The sequence below is a fragment of the Osmia bicornis genome, chromosome 1 (assembly GCF_907164935.1).
Source record: "Osmia bicornis bicornis chromosome 1, iOsmBic2.1, whole genome shotgun sequence".
In the NCBI taxonomy this organism is placed as follows: Eukaryota; Metazoa; Arthropoda; class Insecta; order Hymenoptera; family Megachilidae; genus Osmia; species Osmia bicornis.
The window spans coordinates 12,669,852-12,687,506 of record NC_060216.1 but is presented as its reverse complement, the minus strand read 5'-3'; the positions used below and the strand labels follow the sequence as shown (position 1 = coordinate 12,687,506).

The window sequence follows — 17,655 nt, the reverse complement described above, 5'->3', positions numbered from 1 at the left end:
TATAATTCGACACAGGAATACGAATGGATAAATAATGAAAAGCAATAAACTTTTCACTTTTGCAAATATTTTTTTTTACAGGGCCGAATTAAAGGGATGTCCCACTTTGAAGGAGACTCCCTTATAAACCTTCCATTTATTATATAAAAAAATATTGAATGAAATTTTGTTTTCTTTTACGATGAAATGTTAATTAATTTTTATTAGAACTAAATTTATCAACCAATAGGGCCCTCTAAAATCTGATGGTTCAGGGCTCCAAAAATCTGAATTCGGTCCTGTCTACAGATAAAACAAAAAGGATGGAATTGAATGGCGAATTTACGACACACCTTGTAGATGATACGATTCAGCGAGGGTATACATATCTATTACTGGTTATATGTATGTACGTGTCTACGGCTGGTGTTCCTGTTAATTTCATTACGACGATCACCCTGACAAATCTAATTGACGCGCATCAATTATTTGCCGAACGAAGGCCGCTTAACTCCCTTTCCATTTGCCAGCTACCATGGTTTCCGGATAATTTCATTTTTCACGATACCTTGTACCGATGGAATTCCACCAATCGTCATGGAGTTATGTTCGTAATACTTTGTAATTCCCTGGTGTGCCACTAGTTGAAACCAAGTTCTAAATTAAAACTATAATACGTACACACGCGCATCGTTCCATAATCGAATTAATTTCCATATTAATACACAATTGAAAGATGAAAAGCAATATGTCATAGCGATAAATTTTACTTCGGAAAACTTGGTAAAATTACAATTTTCATATAAAATGAAAAATATCGTTCCCGTGACAATTTGGCGAACGCAAGCCAAGGTTATCGAAATCGACCACGGATGACACGTACACGGCTACCTTTTTCCAGATTCGCCAGTAGAAATATAGAAAAGTATTAGACGTTATCAGGAAAATCGGGAGAAAGTACCATAGAAGGATTGGAAGGTCGCGGATCGAGTGTACATAGAGAATAAAGTTGGGTTTGTTGGCGAGCTGTTATCGAGGGTAGAAATAGAGAGAAATTTCCGCAAGGAGTTTTGATAGGGGACGGTTCGAATAGGATGGGGGAGGGATCGATCGATCGATCTATCGATCGGTTAGTCGAATCCGCGTGGGTCGCGAGTCGCAGGACACGCGGCGCGGCGGGCCAAATGCCGTAGCTGGGACCGGAAGAGGAGAAAACGGGCAGAAACGATGCAGTTGGCTGCAACGGCGATAGAATAGCGAGGCAGTGGCATAACGCGCATAATAACGCACGCTCGAGGCCTTCGTAAAATGAGATACGAGTAGGAGGGTAGGAAACTCGACTGAGAAGGGTAGCTTGTGCTGGAGCGTAGGAAAAAGCGAAACAGAAGCAACGAGATAGAGGAGAATGGATAGATAGGGGGGGGGGGGGGGGGGGGTTGGAAGGAAGGGGGAGTGCCTATCACTCGGAGAGATCCAATACAATGCGAACTATTGTACCCACGTTCGCCATCCATTCCAATTCCTAGGCTGGGAGATATGCAGCTACCTCGATCCTGCACTTGCTGCGCACTCTGCATACGTGTTGGTACATTGCACACGTGGCTACGGGTGTGCGTCTATGTCGGAACTATCGCTACCAAGCGAATAAGTTGACGGAGCAAACGAAGAAAAAGATTGTTTGACATTGTGCGCCGAGCAAAGAGAGCAAACTGGGCAAAAGGACTGTGCCATTCCTCGTACGAACTTGCGGCTTGATCTACGAGTCGAAGACAATGCCTACAGAGCATATTATACCCTTCTTCCTCTACCCTTTTCCCGATTTTCCTTTAAATAAATCTACCATGACAGCCAATAAAAGGTAACGTATCTATTGATTAAAATTCGTACGAGACGAGTTCGCGAGGGGAAAAAGAAGGAAGGTGAGGCAAAGACGGATAGGGATGATAGTGAAGCAAGAGACAGGAGGGTGATTGGGATAGAGAAGGTCCGGAAAAGGAGGAAGAGAGAAGGAAGCAGTAGGAAGGTAGGAAGGGAACAGGCGTTTACGTGCGGCAGACATCCGATGATGCATAGTTGCTGTTGACATGCTGGAACGTCAGACTCACATGACCTCTCGAGCACACCCATTATCCGCAAAGCGACCCCCAAATTGGGACAATAACCGCTTCGTGGAGTCGTGTAATAATTATTGGCCGGTTTTCGACTCCGTTACTCCCTCCCTACCACTTATCATCGCCAGCATTTTCACTAATAATAATTTAACTTTACATTCGCCCGATAATCTTTCTTTCTTATCAGTGTTCGGTTTTCGAATCACTGAAAAATTCCATTCTATCGTTTCCAGAAAATATCAATTTATTTCTTTCGATTAAACTTAACAGTTTATCTACCGGAAGCCTGTAGGCTTTTTTGACAGTATCGGCTTTTTTTGAAAAGATATCAATTAAGAACATTTTGTTTATTACAAATTCGCGTACAACTCAGTTGAAGTAATGAAAGTTGGATGTAGGTACTTCAATTAAGAGGAAATTGAAAAGAAAAGTTACAGTGGGTAGTGTTTATCTATTTTGTTTATAACCGGTGGATAATGTGTTAATCGTGATTCTGAACGGGTGGATTTACGATGCGTCGTCAATTACTATCGGGAGGGTAGGATTTTGGAAAAAAAAAGAATATAAACAAATAAACGAATATTTGAAAAACAGCAGCGTCCTACTTTGCTCGTATAGTAAACCCAGTCGAGTATCCTGAACATGTACATAAATTTTCTGAAAATTGTATGAAACACGAAACGAGGCTGACAACCAACATCAGCAATCGAGTGCCAGCCTCGTCCGTAGTCAGATTTCAGATTTAATAAACGGTAGTACACTAGTGACACACGCAAAATAATATTATAAATAATGCTCTTAGCACGCAAATAATAACACAATTTGTTTTCCTTTCATAAATCAGTATTTTGTAAAAATTATTGAACATTACAATTTCAAAAATACTTATGTACGTGTGATACAGATGGCAGTGGACTCGATTCAACTGTAAATACCGCATGTAATATTTCTGAATAATACCGTCGGAATAGATAACGTCTTATCGGTGCGTAGATAACTGTACAGTACACGGATGATTAATAGCGCAACGTTTGATTGAAATTTATTGATAGTTACGCATCGTTATGGGAAATTTATTATCGACTGACCATATCCTCGACGAGGAAACTCTCATTACTTACGTCGAATTGACTTATTTAAAAAGGCACGAAATACTTCGGTAAGTAAACAGAAGCAACCTGCAGTACAGTAAAATAGAAACAAAGACGTACAAGAAGTTTAATATCGCGTCTTTTGTCTGCAAGTAGGAACGTTTCAAAGATTTCAAGGTCAATTTCGTTTTTTTAAATAAAACTTTCGTACTCTTCTATATACCAATGAAAGCGTATTTTTATTCTCTATCAAAAAGTATTAAGGTACTTGGGTCGAAAATTCATCAGTTCAAAAGTTATTATAAGGAGAGACAGACTCTTCCGATCAGGAAAATTGTTTTTGGAATTTTGTACTTCTAGCGACATCAAATTCTGCATCTTGTTATTCTCTACAAAAAATTATTAAGATACTTGAATCGAAAATGGAATAATTCTAAAGATATCTTGAGGAGAGGCTGCTATGGTCTCTCTCTGTCTCTCCCTAAGATATCTTTTTAATTAATAAACTTTTGACTCCAGTGCCTTGTACTTTCTGGTACAGTATTAAAAAACGCTTCGCTTGATATATAACAAAATACAAAATTCCAATAAAATTTTTTTAAAATTTAAAATAATTCAATTTGAACATTTTTCTCATGCTTCTTCAGCATTATCAAACTCCTCGATGCCATCGATCCAGGAAAACTTCGGAAAAATCCTGAGCATCGTTTTACAATAAAACAAATCGAAACGATACTGCCTCAAATTAGAGTAAGTTAAATAGAGAGTTAATTAGAGATAACAGCTAGATAATTTTGAGCACTTGAATTGATATCATGATAAACTTGAAACTAAATCTGAATCTGATATCGTGATAAACGATTTAATTCAATTTACAATTTCAGTACAGTCCGCTCCATGGTTCGATATATAGAGTGTTCTCGTCGAAAAACGATGGTCATTTAGGGCTCGAAGACGTTTTGGATCTATGTTCGGCATTTTCGAGGGATTGCCCTGAAGATGTTCGCGCTGGTTGGGCATTCCGTATCTTTGGTATAAAATTATTTACATTTTTCATCGATTCCCATAGAACAGTACATTGTAAATGTTCAGTTGCTAACAAGCATCAACTAAAAACTGAATTTAAATCTCCAGAAACAAATCCGCTTTTATTTTTCATCGGGCATTTTTTTTTCCTCGACTAACGAACTGTAACGAATCGACGAGGATTTAAACAAAGGGTAGACAAAAATAGCTTGCGATCCTTTCTGATTGGGAAAGCCTGCCCAATATTACTGGGACGCGAGAACTTTGCTCGATTTCGTTAATCGTGATCGTTTAATTTCACGGTACACACGGTGTCGCGCCAATGCTCGCGGAAGCAGAAAAACAATAGTAGAGAAACAAACAAAGACAGACAGAGAGAATACGTACAACGGGGTAACGTTTCGTGGTTACGGATGAGGAATGTTAACGTAGGACCTAGGGAAGCGAAAGTAGGATATACTGAGAAAAAATAAAAAGTCTCTGAACAGAAAGGAAAAACTGTCATACAGACAGTTTTGATAAAACAGAAAAAAAGAAAACGGAAGCATTTATTTCCTGATTTGTAGTACAATTCGATAAAACTTGTGTTCAATAATAATTAGAGGAGCCTGGGGCAAATTGATACATTTTTCAGTTTATTAATTTCTGCAATTTTTATTTAAATTAATTATATTGTTACACTGTACCAACGTGCCTCGCCGGAGATAGGAATATAAATACATCTTTATATAATAATAAATTTTACACAATAAATTATATTGTAGGCGTTTAGTGGAGGGGGAGAGGATTTGGTTCGGACTGGGGACCGCTAGGTGGCGGCAAGGATGACAGTGTTCTCGCTGGCGTTCGTCCAGCATGCAGTTCTCGAATAACATAGGAGTTCCGAATTGCGGTATGATAGGTGTCTGGGGCAGGGATCGTCTCTTGTCAGCCCCACTGACGAGTCTGACAGACGATCCCGAGACGGGAAATGTCTTTTTCTTTCCTCTCCTACAACTATATAATAAATTATAATAAAATTTATTATAAACTATAATAACTTTTCGACTATATGAAGAAAAAGACAAAACATAAGTATCTACTCTTGAAATGGCTTAATATTAAATCACAGTAATTTATAATTTAATGTTTTGTTCGTTGCTGTAGAAGATCGTCGCCTCTGAACAGACGTAAAATCCATCGTAAACAACGGTTAATTAGTAACTTCAGATACCTAGTCATAATCGGACTAAACGCATATAGTGTCCAGAAAATGTCACTCTATCAACTTGCCCCAATTTCCGCTTCTGTATCGCTTTTATAATTCTAACATTGAAACTCGAGTGATAGAAATACAAGAATGAAAGTAATAGAGTTAGAAGGAGAATTCTGTTCCACTAATCTATTCGAGACAGTTTCCCGACTCATTTTGGATAGATTCAATGCATTTCCATTCCATAAGCGCCGTAAGCCATAAGCGTTGCATAGACACCGACGTGACAGAGTGTAGTGTGATTAGCTTACTAAAGCGTTGCACGATGCGGACAGTACAGTTCGGATAACCCTTTGCGAACACCGACATCGTTAATATCTTTGTTTGCAGACTTGGACGGTGACAATGAAATTTCAGCCAATGATTTGATCGAGGTTGTACGTAGATTGACACGAAACGGCGGGGATGAATACAGTAGCATCGATAAGGCGGAGGCGGAACACGTTGCACGAATGGTAAATATCGGTGATACATATTTATTAGAGGTGAACGAGAACCCGACTCGTACAACTCGACAATATCCGACCCGACCCGACCCGATATTTTCGGGTTCTTGCACACCTCTATTAATTAGCGGTTCAGTAAAAAGAATAGAGTCGGTCGCTGTATGTGGATTATCCTTCTTCCTGTACCGTCTCGCGGGACATCTTAACACTTAATCTCCGGGTCGATTGCGCGCACTTTTATATAACGCGGACCCGTGACTTTATGCACTTACAATTAGAAGAAATTTAATGGTACAGTGGTACCTCGGTATACGACCTTAATCCGTTCCTGATGTTTGGACTTATACCGAATAGGACGTATACCAAACCAATCTTTCCCATAAGAAGTAATGTAAAAATGATTAATCCATTCTCATGTAAAAAAAACTGCTATTGATATTATACCTACATTAATGGGGTTGTAAAATAATTTAAACATTCTTTATGTCATGAACAGCATTTAAACGATTTTCTAGAAGCTTATAAAAAATATTCACCAATTTAACATAATTAATTTGAAAAAAAAAAGGAACCTAATAATAGATTCTAAATTATCAAACCAAGCGGAATAAATTTTATTGTCTCTTGTTTTGCGGTGATAGTTTATTATATGATATCCTCAATTGTATAATCAGCCAGTAAATAATACATCAACTTCGAATATAATTGATTATTAATTTAATTTTTCCTCTGAAACAATTATTTAATAATGACGCATGACGTATTTAGTAATGACGTATACCGAGCAAAATTTGTCGGTTTGTATTCCAAAGCAGTTGTATACCGAGGTACCACTCTACATATTTAATACAAATACTTATAAGAATTTCAATGAACATTGAATTTAAATGATTCTTTTTTACTTTTGCTCACCTTTTATTGCAGAATCGGGATATGTATCCCGTCAAAAAATAAAACATATCCATAGACTATTAAAAATGAAAAATTCCGATTCCCACAGATAACACATAAACTGAAAAGAACGAAAATCTTAAAATCACGAGAACACGACAGAAGCCACAAAAGTGTTAAGAAAATAGGAAGTGTTACAATCTCAATCTCAGTTATCAGACTTATACTCTGGTACTCGTTCAATGGGTAGAAATATTTATCTTCGCCTCTTATACGTACTATTTGTTTATCACTTTAGGGCTTTATGATTTTTCGAATTTCTCGTAGATATTATCGATATTTATTCAACATTTGTTTCATCCTTCTTTAACATCACAGTCTTAAAGTTCAAAATGTTGTTAAACCTTCATCGGTTTCGAAAGTTTAATACTATCTAATCTTTCTTAACTTTGTATTTGAGACCGCCATCAGGGCTCTTAAGATTGATCATTTTCCAAGTTCCCCAGACTGTAAGACTTTTATGAATGGAAAGACACGTTTAACATTTTTCCCGTGGATTCATCAAAACAAACTTAGGTGATAATAAAGAAAATTATGAGAAAAAATAATCGTAGCCAATGATTTTCAAAACGTAACAAAGTATTTTAATGTCATTTATTATTATTGTTCTGAATTCTGAAAAATTATTCTTCCAATATCGATTACTCGAAAGAAATTTCCTCGGTTTTTAATCCTCGGCTAATCGACTAAATCAGTTTTATATTTTTTACTTTCCGAATAAATCTTGGTGTCTCTTAAAACGACCGCAGGTCTCTATCAATCTGTCAGATTGATAAAGATTGATTTTAAACGTACGTGGCGTTGATTGAGAGCAAGTCCACTAAATCTTTTCGTTCTTTTTCAAATTTACCAACGAACAATTTTGCACCACTGAAAATAAGAAAAATATGAAAAGGTATTAACCCTCTGTTTAAAATCCCTTTAATCCTCTGTTACATTCTATACAAAGGTATAAACGGAAAAACCCAAAGACAAAGCGAAAATAATTAAACTCGATGATATACCGTCTTAAAATACATATTTATATTAACAGATTCCTTTTTTAATCCTAGGTGCTTGACGAAATACTGTTCAATGAACTGGCAAGTATTACACCCGACGAATTTTTACACTACTCCTCGAGGTTATCAGAATTTTCGTCCACGTTTCACTTCAAAATTTAATTACGCTCCAATTTAAACACGCTTTCGAAAGGATAATTGTTCTTGCGACTTCATTGTGCATATTAAAGTACATGCAGCTTCAGTTCGTAGTTCGTACACGCACGCGTATTAATGCATAATTAACTATGAATTATATCATTTCCACGAAAAGCTAACGTTTCTATAAATGAATTCTGTTTCAATCATTTTTCATTTTTTGCTTGAAGTAGATTTGGGTATGGAGCACAGTAGGTAAAGCAGAAATTCTTAAAACCTTAATTTTAATGATAATGATATTAAATATGTTTTAAAAAATAAAATAACATAATTTTTAATTATTAAATGTTATTAAATTTAATATATAATTAAGAAATATGAATTCAAATTCTTCCGCATAAACGTTCATACGCAAGTGGTGGGAGGCCACAAACCTATATGGTACATATGTACCATATATGTATAAGGGGCCCTCTCTCCTGAATCGTTATTCTCCTCGTAACCACCAATGAGGTAGGATGGGAGCCCGTAAGCCCGGGGTAAAACTTACGGTGGGGTCATTGCCATTTTCTCTGGAGAAGCCTACCATGCTCGATGTTGTACACGCGTATTGTAAATATGTAAAAAGATAAATACACATACTTTTTTTGTAAGCAGAAAATATTCAGAGTTTCAGCTTCCAGTACCCTCTTCCAGCTATCGTTTATAAGCGATACAACTCGTCTTATTGTAAATGCCAGAAAGAGATAAGTCCGTCGTGTTAGGTATTTCTTTCCTTCTGCCATGCGTAAGGGGCAGCACTATAGGTGTCTTATAGGAGATATAATTTACAGGATATTTCGTGATATACGACGTTGTCATTCCTGGTGCACATTGATACTTATAATAATCGGGTTTAAAGTACGTTAAGGGATGGAAAGTTCCAGTGCGATCTTTATATTGACTGCGATGCATTTGTATTCCCTATAAAAATACAGATATTACGATATTACTAGCATCGTTAAAATCAACTAGGATCAAATTAAGATTTCTAGGGCCTTGAGCTACCAGACCTTTAATGGCCCCTCTCGGTTAGTGAACTTGACGAGGCCTAGTATCTGGCACAGATTTCACTACCTTATACAAGTCATCGACTTCCTTCATGCGAATTACGTCGATAGTGGAGATGTCGTTCGAGGGTAGCATTAAATCACGATTAATGTTTCGACGCTTTGTGGTTGCGATGATTTCAGGTTGCGCACCGTACGATGGCTCTTGCATTCCCCATTGATATCGTGGTATCTTCGATAAAGAAAATGAAAGGATAATGTGTAATCAATCAATAGCAACAAACAGTTTAGCAATAATAAATAAATACAATTGGCTGGTAATAATTAAACGTCAGAACGTTGAGAAAATTAATTTACCGAGAATTTTGACAATGTTTCAGTCCTATACTTTTGAAAATAATTGATACTCATCCCATCGTACGAGATGGTATCTAACTTGGTTGGAGGATAAGCGCCCATGAAGGGTGGCATTAACGAAGCTGGATAAAATGTAGCTTGGGTTTTCGATGAAGTATCTACAGTCATCTTTTTATATATTTAAGCGATCGATAAACAATTTTTATTTTTTACTTTTAATTTTTTATTTAATAGGTTACCCTATCGAAGCGCCACGTCGTTCTGATAAACGTAAACGTAAACAAACAGACAAACGAAGTTTCACTTATTTTCTAATAACTTCCAATAGGATAGGTATCGATAATTTAGATTTTCATTCAGATTTTCTTCATTATCAAACTGCATTTTGTTTCAATAGGTTAGATTAAAAATAAAAAAACAGCCTAAAGTTCAAGACACGTAAATGTATGTAAAATTTAAAATATGACATTTGTAAATTTAAGTGTGTTATATATATGCTGCAAATTTCATCGAGGTCGGTCAATACTTTTAGAAGTTACAAGTAATTAAAGATCGCAATTTTCGGAAATTTTAATTACTTGTAACTTCTAAGTGCACTGATCGATCTCAATGGAATTTTCAACACACACATAACTTATTTGAATCTACGAAATAGATATTCATATTTTAAATTTTTATTATAGACTCACAAAAAAGTTGAAAAATTACCCTTCACTATGTTTTTCAACGATTTCAACAAATTGTAATTTTTTAAAACGACAAAAGCACATATCTTAGTAAATTAATTTGTATAGCTTCTCGAGAAACCTCAAGTCATTTGATCCAATTTTAAACGAGGTACATATGTATGTACATCTGTTAACAGATGTTTAAAATTTTAAACGGTATGTACATACAGTGTAGAACCGACGTTTGATATCGTTATTGAAGTAAAGCTATCCATCATACACCTTACTGCGTACGTTTTGTCGGAGACGTAAATAACCATTATCACTTGCTGTAATTGATTATGATAAGTATTTTCACCAATTTATCACGTGCGATATCACGTGGTAATTTAATAATCAATATGATTATATCAACAAATTTTATTAAACAGCAGCTTAGCGTAAAGGTGAAACGTAATGTGGTACTGGACGTATACGATGTAAATGTACTTATCTGATTAAATAAATGACAAAAATAAAAAGTTTTGATCGATATAATATAGATTTATCAAAATGTACAGAGTGATTCTCTCGCAACGCAACACAAAACCCGTTCCGCATAATGGTACCCCTATTGTACTGCCGGCAGTACACGCTCGCCGAGGCGACCCGAGACCAGGCGAGCACGAACATGTACTGTACGCGTCTAAGTACTAAGTTGAGACTCCTAAGGAATTGGGTCTGATTGGTCGGAGCTAGATGGGCCAGGCTAAGACACGCACAGTTATACAGTTGACCCACACGCATTCTCGCTATTCGCTTCCTAGGTTACAACTACTAGTAGAAATGAAATGTGTCGCGTGACTGAGAAAAAGAAAGGTATACGCGTCGACAGAGAAAAAGAACGGTAGGCACCGCCTCAAGTCTCAACTTACAATTAGTGGACGCATACAGTACTTGATGGCCTCGCCTCGTGCTCGGAGCGCTCGCCCTAGACGCGAGATTTCAGGACGAGTCAAAGGAAGCGAAGCCGACACTAGGTCTCGGGACTCTCGTCTCGGGAGATCTCGCGTGCGTGTACTGCCGGCATTCCATTTCTTGTCTTCGTCTCATTGTCAGCCATAAACACACACAAAGCAGTTTTGGGTCCGGCGATATGGCCCCTGGGTCTCTTTACCCGCAAAAACAGCAGGGTTCCATTGTGCGGGGCGGCTATTGTGTTGCGCGCCGAGAGAATCTCCCTGTACTATATTAAACTTATCATAATTCAAGGGGCGGAGTGAGATTTAAATTTTTATCGGGAGATTAGAGACATAACGAGCCCTAATTTGAACTACATAATTAGGCTGTAAATTCCTTTCGGCTTACCGGGAATTTTCTCAAACTCCCGATGGTCAGTTTAGAAGCAGAAAGATCAATTGATCCCCTTATTAACACCTCCCCTGCTATACCTGACTAAAGGTGTCACTGGCTAAAGGTCCGATCACGCGACATAGCGTGCGCGACTGTCAACTCTTTAATAGCAAAAATATAGCGTGGCATGAGCAAGAAGTTCAAAGTGTACCGAAAACGGTACGCATGGCAGGGAACGCGTTAAGAAATTACTCTTTTTTTTTTAAATAAATAGAATATTTTCGAAAATTTCAGAAAACGTAATCAGAAATTAACATGAATGAAGGAAATTAGACTTAATATTATCACTATACTAATAAAACTTTGGTTGACCCCCTCTACCGAATAATTATGGTTGCGCCACTGATTTATGCATTTTTGAATATAATAAATGATTCTGAAATCATGATCACGATTATGATCGCGTGACTCGAGACAAGATGTACTTACAACTTCGACATCAATTTAATTAATTACATTAATATCAGTCACTTTTGTAGATACGATCAAAACTTTTTTACTTCGAATACTGAAACATCCCTCCTTCCATTTTATCGGATAATCAGTAATGCTTCCTGATCACGTAATCAAAGTTATAAATGATATTTCTTTTTTGACATATAAATAGTACGAATCGTGAGAGCGACAGTGTTCCCATTTCCTTTATTTTCAATAAATTCAATTCTCACTACTCACATTCGTGTACAACGTTACAATAATGGTTTTCATCAAATCGTTTAGATACTTGCAAATACTTTTGTTGTTAGTTTTGTTCCTTCAGTTTGTTACAGCAACTGTCGAACTTGAATTAGTGCAAATTGTAAGTATATCTGAACAATTTTTAGATTAGTAAATACATTAATTTGTATGTTATAAATATAAATAGTTTCAAAAAATTCTTTTATTAATTAATGTAGGACGTCGTGTAGTATTGCAATAATATTAAATAATAAAACGTGTCACCCTTTTATAACGTAATTCTTTTTAGTAGCTTCATATAGGTTTAATAATACCTAAACCTAATAGGTTTAATTATTGTCTTTTCATTGTCTAGGGAAGCATAAAATTCGAATTTATAAATTAATATTTACAAAGAATTTCTTTTTTCTTTTTACACGTGCTCTTTCAAATCTTCTAACATCAAGCATAGGCTTTGTAACGCTTACTCCTATCTTCAGCAATAACGAATATCGGTAATTCTCCCGATAAGCAAACACATCGATGATCAATCGACTGTTTTAATCAATTTTGAAATATAACTCGGCATTTGTACCGTCACCTTCAATTAATCCGTTACTTTTTGCAAATAATCTCTGTACTTAGTTATCAAGAACTGAGAGTTCATATAAAGTCTGATTATTTTTAAAATTTATATCTATTTATACCTGATTTACAGTTATTCCGACATGGAGATCGAACACCCGATAAAAAAGAAATATATCCTAAATTACCTACCAATCACATCTATGAGACGCTTGGGTACGGCCAATTAACCGAGGTAAATAGGCTTTACGTTTCATAGATTTATTTATTAAAGCAGTTTCTTATTCAAGCAACAGGCCCAATTTATTTTCAAGCAAACAGGTAGTTAAATATATTACCTTCACACACAGTGGCGTAACCATAATTGTCTGATAGGGGGTGAAAAAAATCTGTTTTTCATAATTTATTAGCATCATTATAATATTAAGTCTAATTTTCTTTATTTTTATTTATTACTGACAACGCTATAAAAATGGAAAAATATTAAATGATGCCGAAAATTAGGTACACCTACAGGTATACATTTGTTTCATTCATAGGTAGGGAAAATGAGGGTGCATCGTCTTGGAAAGATGTTGAGACAACGATATGATAAATTTTTGGGTAAAGCTCAGTATGGCGAAGTTTATGCGATCAGTACAGATTTTGATCGCACAAAAATGTCCCTACAGCTGATTTTGAACGGACTATATTCACCGACAACAAACGAGACCCAGAACCAAATCCATTCGTCTGCCATACCAACACTGTACTATCCAAGACTTTTAGACACTGTACTGTTGTCGCAGGTTTGTCCAACGTAGGTATATGCATACCACGCATGCACCGATCATGTATTTACCTTTCTTATCCTGTCTATTGTATAGTAATAAAATATTATATTAGATACGTGGAAGAATTGCGAGGGGTGAAAAAGTCGGCTGCAATTGCCAAAAAACTATCGGAATACAATGATCTTTTAGAACATCTTTATGAAGAAACTGGCAAGAGCAGAGACGATCCGATCATGATGGTAACTGAACTTTACCAACTCTTGGTATCACAGGTATGTACAGTATCGAGCAAAGTAGGCTTCTCGAGAGATAATGGCGATATAGGAAAAGCAGAAATTCTCAAAATTCTAATTTTCACAGTATGTTTTAAAAGTGATTTATAAATAAAATAATGTAACATTTAGCGTAGCATGAACATTCCTTTGCCGGAATGGGCCACCGAGAACGTTCAAAAACGTATGGAAGAAATAGTACGGTTAGATCTTGAAACTCAATCGTATACCATGCAACTGAAGCGACTAAACGGCGGTTCGATTGTAAAACGATTCATTGAAAATATACGTAACACAACGAATAAAACCAGACCGAAGATTTACTTATACAGTGGGCATGACATCAATATTGCTAGTTTTGCCAAAGCGAACGGTTTCACCGAACCGAAGATACCGACTTACGGGTCTGCAATTATAGTTGAGACTTTGAAAAATCTGCTCGGCGTACGGTTTATTCGGGTATGTTTTCCAATATAATCCCTGTTTATTCAACTAACGATAAGTATACTTGCTTTCAAAAATCTGAACTTTCTAAACATACGTTTTTTTTATTTTCACTGCCGTGGAATTCAAACATTTTCCATGATAATAATTAACGCTATAAAATTGTTCAACAGATGTATCTTTGGATTGGCACTACAGAAAAATTGATACCTTATAAAATTCCTAAATGCCTGCAAAGTTATTGCCCGTTCGATCTGTATGTAGCGTACATGCAGAATGTTATCCCTACGAACGGGGAATCGGAATGTTTGTGGAATACTATGACAATGAAACGGTTACGGGAGTATTATAAACTACTAGAATATTGAACAACAGATTCTCGATAACCAACCTGTGCACACAAATATTTAAAATTATAAAAATATAGCTATATTAATTTGAAATATTTATATCATAATTTATGTACAAAAATTGTTTATGTTTTTCATTCCTTAACTATAGGCTGAATTCGTTTAACAGATTTCGTTCGTAATAAATTACGTTGTTTTTCTTCTTCCAGCGTTTCCTTTAACTTTTTAACATGGCTCGAATAGTCTATTGAATCTGCGACAGAATTCAACTCCAATTTTTCGATGTGCGGTACCGCTTTATGAACATTACTCAACATATCTTTAAATATTCCAACTTGTTTCGACGTCAGGATAGATATCACTATGCCAGATTTACCAGCACGTCCTGTTCTTCCAGCTCTATGAATATATCCTTTAATATGCTTAGGAAGATCGTAAGATACAACCGTATGTATATCTGGAATGTCCACGCCTCGAGCTAGCGCATCTGAGCTTATAAGTCTGTAAACGGTAATAAAACGTTATTTTAATAAAATACACTGAAATTCGCATATTAATCTATTGGTAGGTAGATAATACATACATTTTAACTTCACCAGTAATAAACTTCCCAAGGACATGTTCGCGTTCTTTAGGCTTAAGCTGTGCCGAAAGCTTCCCAATTGTTACATTCTTTTCAGCTAACAACGATCCAAGTAAAATACTTAATCTATGAGCAGTTTCTCCAGAATTTGTGAATATTAAGGTTTTACTGATTTTATTATTCCTGTTTAGTAGGTCGTATAGAGCAACAGGTTTATACTCTGCTATACATTCCACCGCGTATTCTGTTAATCCATCGGGACTTGTATAACGGCCTATGTAATTACCCACTTCCATGTCTAAATTCACATCGGTATCTTTGCCTGACACCACAACGGATGTGAACAATACTGGTTGAAATAGTCTAAGGTGATTCAATTTTTTAGGATCTTGCGATAAGGTGGCACTAAACAACAGTTTCTGCACGGGGGCTTTGCTATTGAGAAATTAAAATATCATTATAGGAAATTCAATTGATACAGAATGCGACTAAAAATCAATTCGAAAATGCGAAAACAATTTACCCGCAGCGTAGATCGAAGAGCGTTAATCTTGCAGCACGATTATGAGGTTCGGGAAGATATTCCAACCAATCTGCGACTCGATCAGCTTCATCGATAACAAGAAATCTGAGATCGTTTAAAGAAAATTCTGGTGTTTTTAATATATGATCGATTAATCGGCCCGGTGTAGCAACGATAATGTCTACTGCAGGAACGTATTCCCCTCGAGCATCTTGAACAGAAATACAAATTGGAAATTGTATAGGGTGATCCTCTCGCGATTGGACCCAAAGGAAATGCCGCAACAATAGAATGAAGAAGACATCTTACTTCTGTCATCACTTACTTGACGGAGATGGTCGACTTCTCCATTCTATTATTGCGGCACTTTGGGTCCAATAACGAGAGGATCACCCTGTACTACACTTTCTATACGATGTAGACAGGATAACTACTATCGAATTTCTAGGATAAGCGGATACATACTCATTCTTAGAATGTTACTTTGTTCTTGTTGAAACGAACAAGCTCCAGAAAGCAAACCAACTGTGAGAGTTGTGTGAGATGTGTACGCAACCATCACCTTGTAAACTTGTGCAGCCAATTCTTGTACAGGTACAACAACTATGCAACGTATTTTTGGCACTAATCGAGATTGTAATATATGCACAATTGGTAATACATACGCCAAAGTCTTACCTAAAAAAAACAAATATTAATGTATTAATTTTATGTTTTCTTTTGCAAGTATTAATATAACAATATTAAAGACATTCTACATTCAGTTACATCCAGAGAAGCTTTGGGCTTCTCCTACTTTGTGTCTCCTTGTTTTATCGCAATCTATTTAAAGGAAGGAAACACAGAGTATGAGAAACTCGAAGCTCCGCTGAACATCACTGTTTTGTATGCCCGTACCGCTGCCTGTAGGAGCAGATACGCACGTATCTCGTAACCACCATCCTTGTTGCTTATCCTTGTTACATTTCAATAACCAAGTTATCATACTAGCTTGAACAGGAAATAATTTATCGATACCATTAGCTTTTAAAACTTGAATAAGTTTAGCATCTAAAACTGAATTCAAGCTCTCTATACTTGGACCATCATTCAAATCATTTGATATAATATTTGGATTAGCCAACCATTCTGGTAATACTCTCTTCACTTCGTACTTTTTTCTTTTACTTTTTACACCTAATACCATAAAATCACTTTGCTCCTGTACATTATTTACATCTGCAGATTTATTTAACAACATATTTTTTTGATCATCTACAACTGCTTCCTGCAATCCTTTATTATCACCCTCAGTACCTTCATAATTTACATTATTTTCTATGTTATGAACATTTTTCTTTTTCTTTTTCTTCTTTTTATGCAATTTTTCTGGGTGTACAAGCTGTGTTTCAACATTATTCTGATTAGCATCTTCATTAACAGAAGTATTTTCTAATGGATCTTGTTTAGATATTTCTATTTTTCTTTTTTTTCTTTTACGGTCATCTTCTTTTACATTTTGCACATTTTCCTTTTTAAAAACCCTTTCTTTTTTACGTTCTTCTATTCTTTTTAATAATTCTGATAATTGTTTATTTTCAGTTTTAGTCTCTACCTCCTTTTCACCTTCGTACCTATTCAAACATATAATAATTTTAAAAGTAAGTTTAACAAAGTTGGAGGTTTCATAAAGTTATAACGCCAGTTTTAATCAATTCCGTAATAACATGCAGAAATAAACGTTAGAATAGTAATAATCAAGCTTATTATTGTACTTTATCTCTTATTACACTTACCTGTTTATTACAAATAAACTCATTTTATTAAACTATTTATTTGTATGAAATACACGTGTATACGATCAATATTTAAAGGTTAGGTATTCATTGGTATTTATATATATGTATATGTATATATACCGCAGTTCACCATAGTCCATAACTGCGAAAAGACCTGTTTTCGTTCTTCGCGCATCTCTAGTACGCATGTTCGCCCTGATTGGCGGTACTCCCAAACGAAGTGCAAAGC

The 17,655-nt window shown here is 35.9% G+C and overlaps 2 protein-coding genes across 3 annotated transcripts; one reads left to right on the top strand and one right to left on the bottom strand.

Moving 5' to 3' along the window:
• Nucleotides 1-3,020: 3,020 nt before the first annotated feature.
• On the top strand, nt 3,021-14,635 carry LOC114872821 (venom acid phosphatase Acph-1-like). Of its 2 annotated transcripts, XM_029180469.2 has the most exons (10): nt 3,021-3,249; nt 3,829-3,931; nt 4,066-4,213; nt 5,790-5,914; nt 7,909-7,938; nt 12,837-12,938; nt 13,243-13,502; nt 13,589-13,748; nt 13,881-14,207; nt 14,366-14,635. In XM_029180469.2, the coding sequence occupies exons 1-10, from the start codon at nt 3,155-3,157 to the stop codon at nt 14,558-14,560; spliced, it is 1,545 nt and encodes a 514-aa protein (XP_029036302.2). In that variant the 5' UTR covers nt 3,021-3,154; the 3' UTR covers nt 14,561-14,635. The 2 variants fall into 2 exon arrangements, with proteins under 2 accessions (XP_029036302.2, XP_029036303.2); XM_029180470.2 differs by lacking the exon at nt 7,909-7,938 and having other exon boundaries at nt 3,022-3,249.
• On the bottom strand, nt 14,621-17,566 carry LOC114872819 (ATP-dependent RNA helicase DDX51). Its single transcript, XM_029180466.2, has 6 exons — nt 17,424-17,566; nt 16,546-17,261; nt 16,114-16,326; nt 15,649-15,859; nt 15,126-15,560; nt 14,621-15,043 (listed from the first exon to the last, which is right to left on the bottom strand). The coding sequence occupies exons 1-6, from the start codon at nt 17,444-17,446 to the stop codon at nt 14,677-14,679; spliced, it is 1,965 nt and encodes a 654-aa protein (XP_029036299.2). The 5' UTR covers nt 17,447-17,566; the 3' UTR covers nt 14,621-14,676.
• Nucleotides 17,567-17,655: the final 89 nt, after the last annotated feature.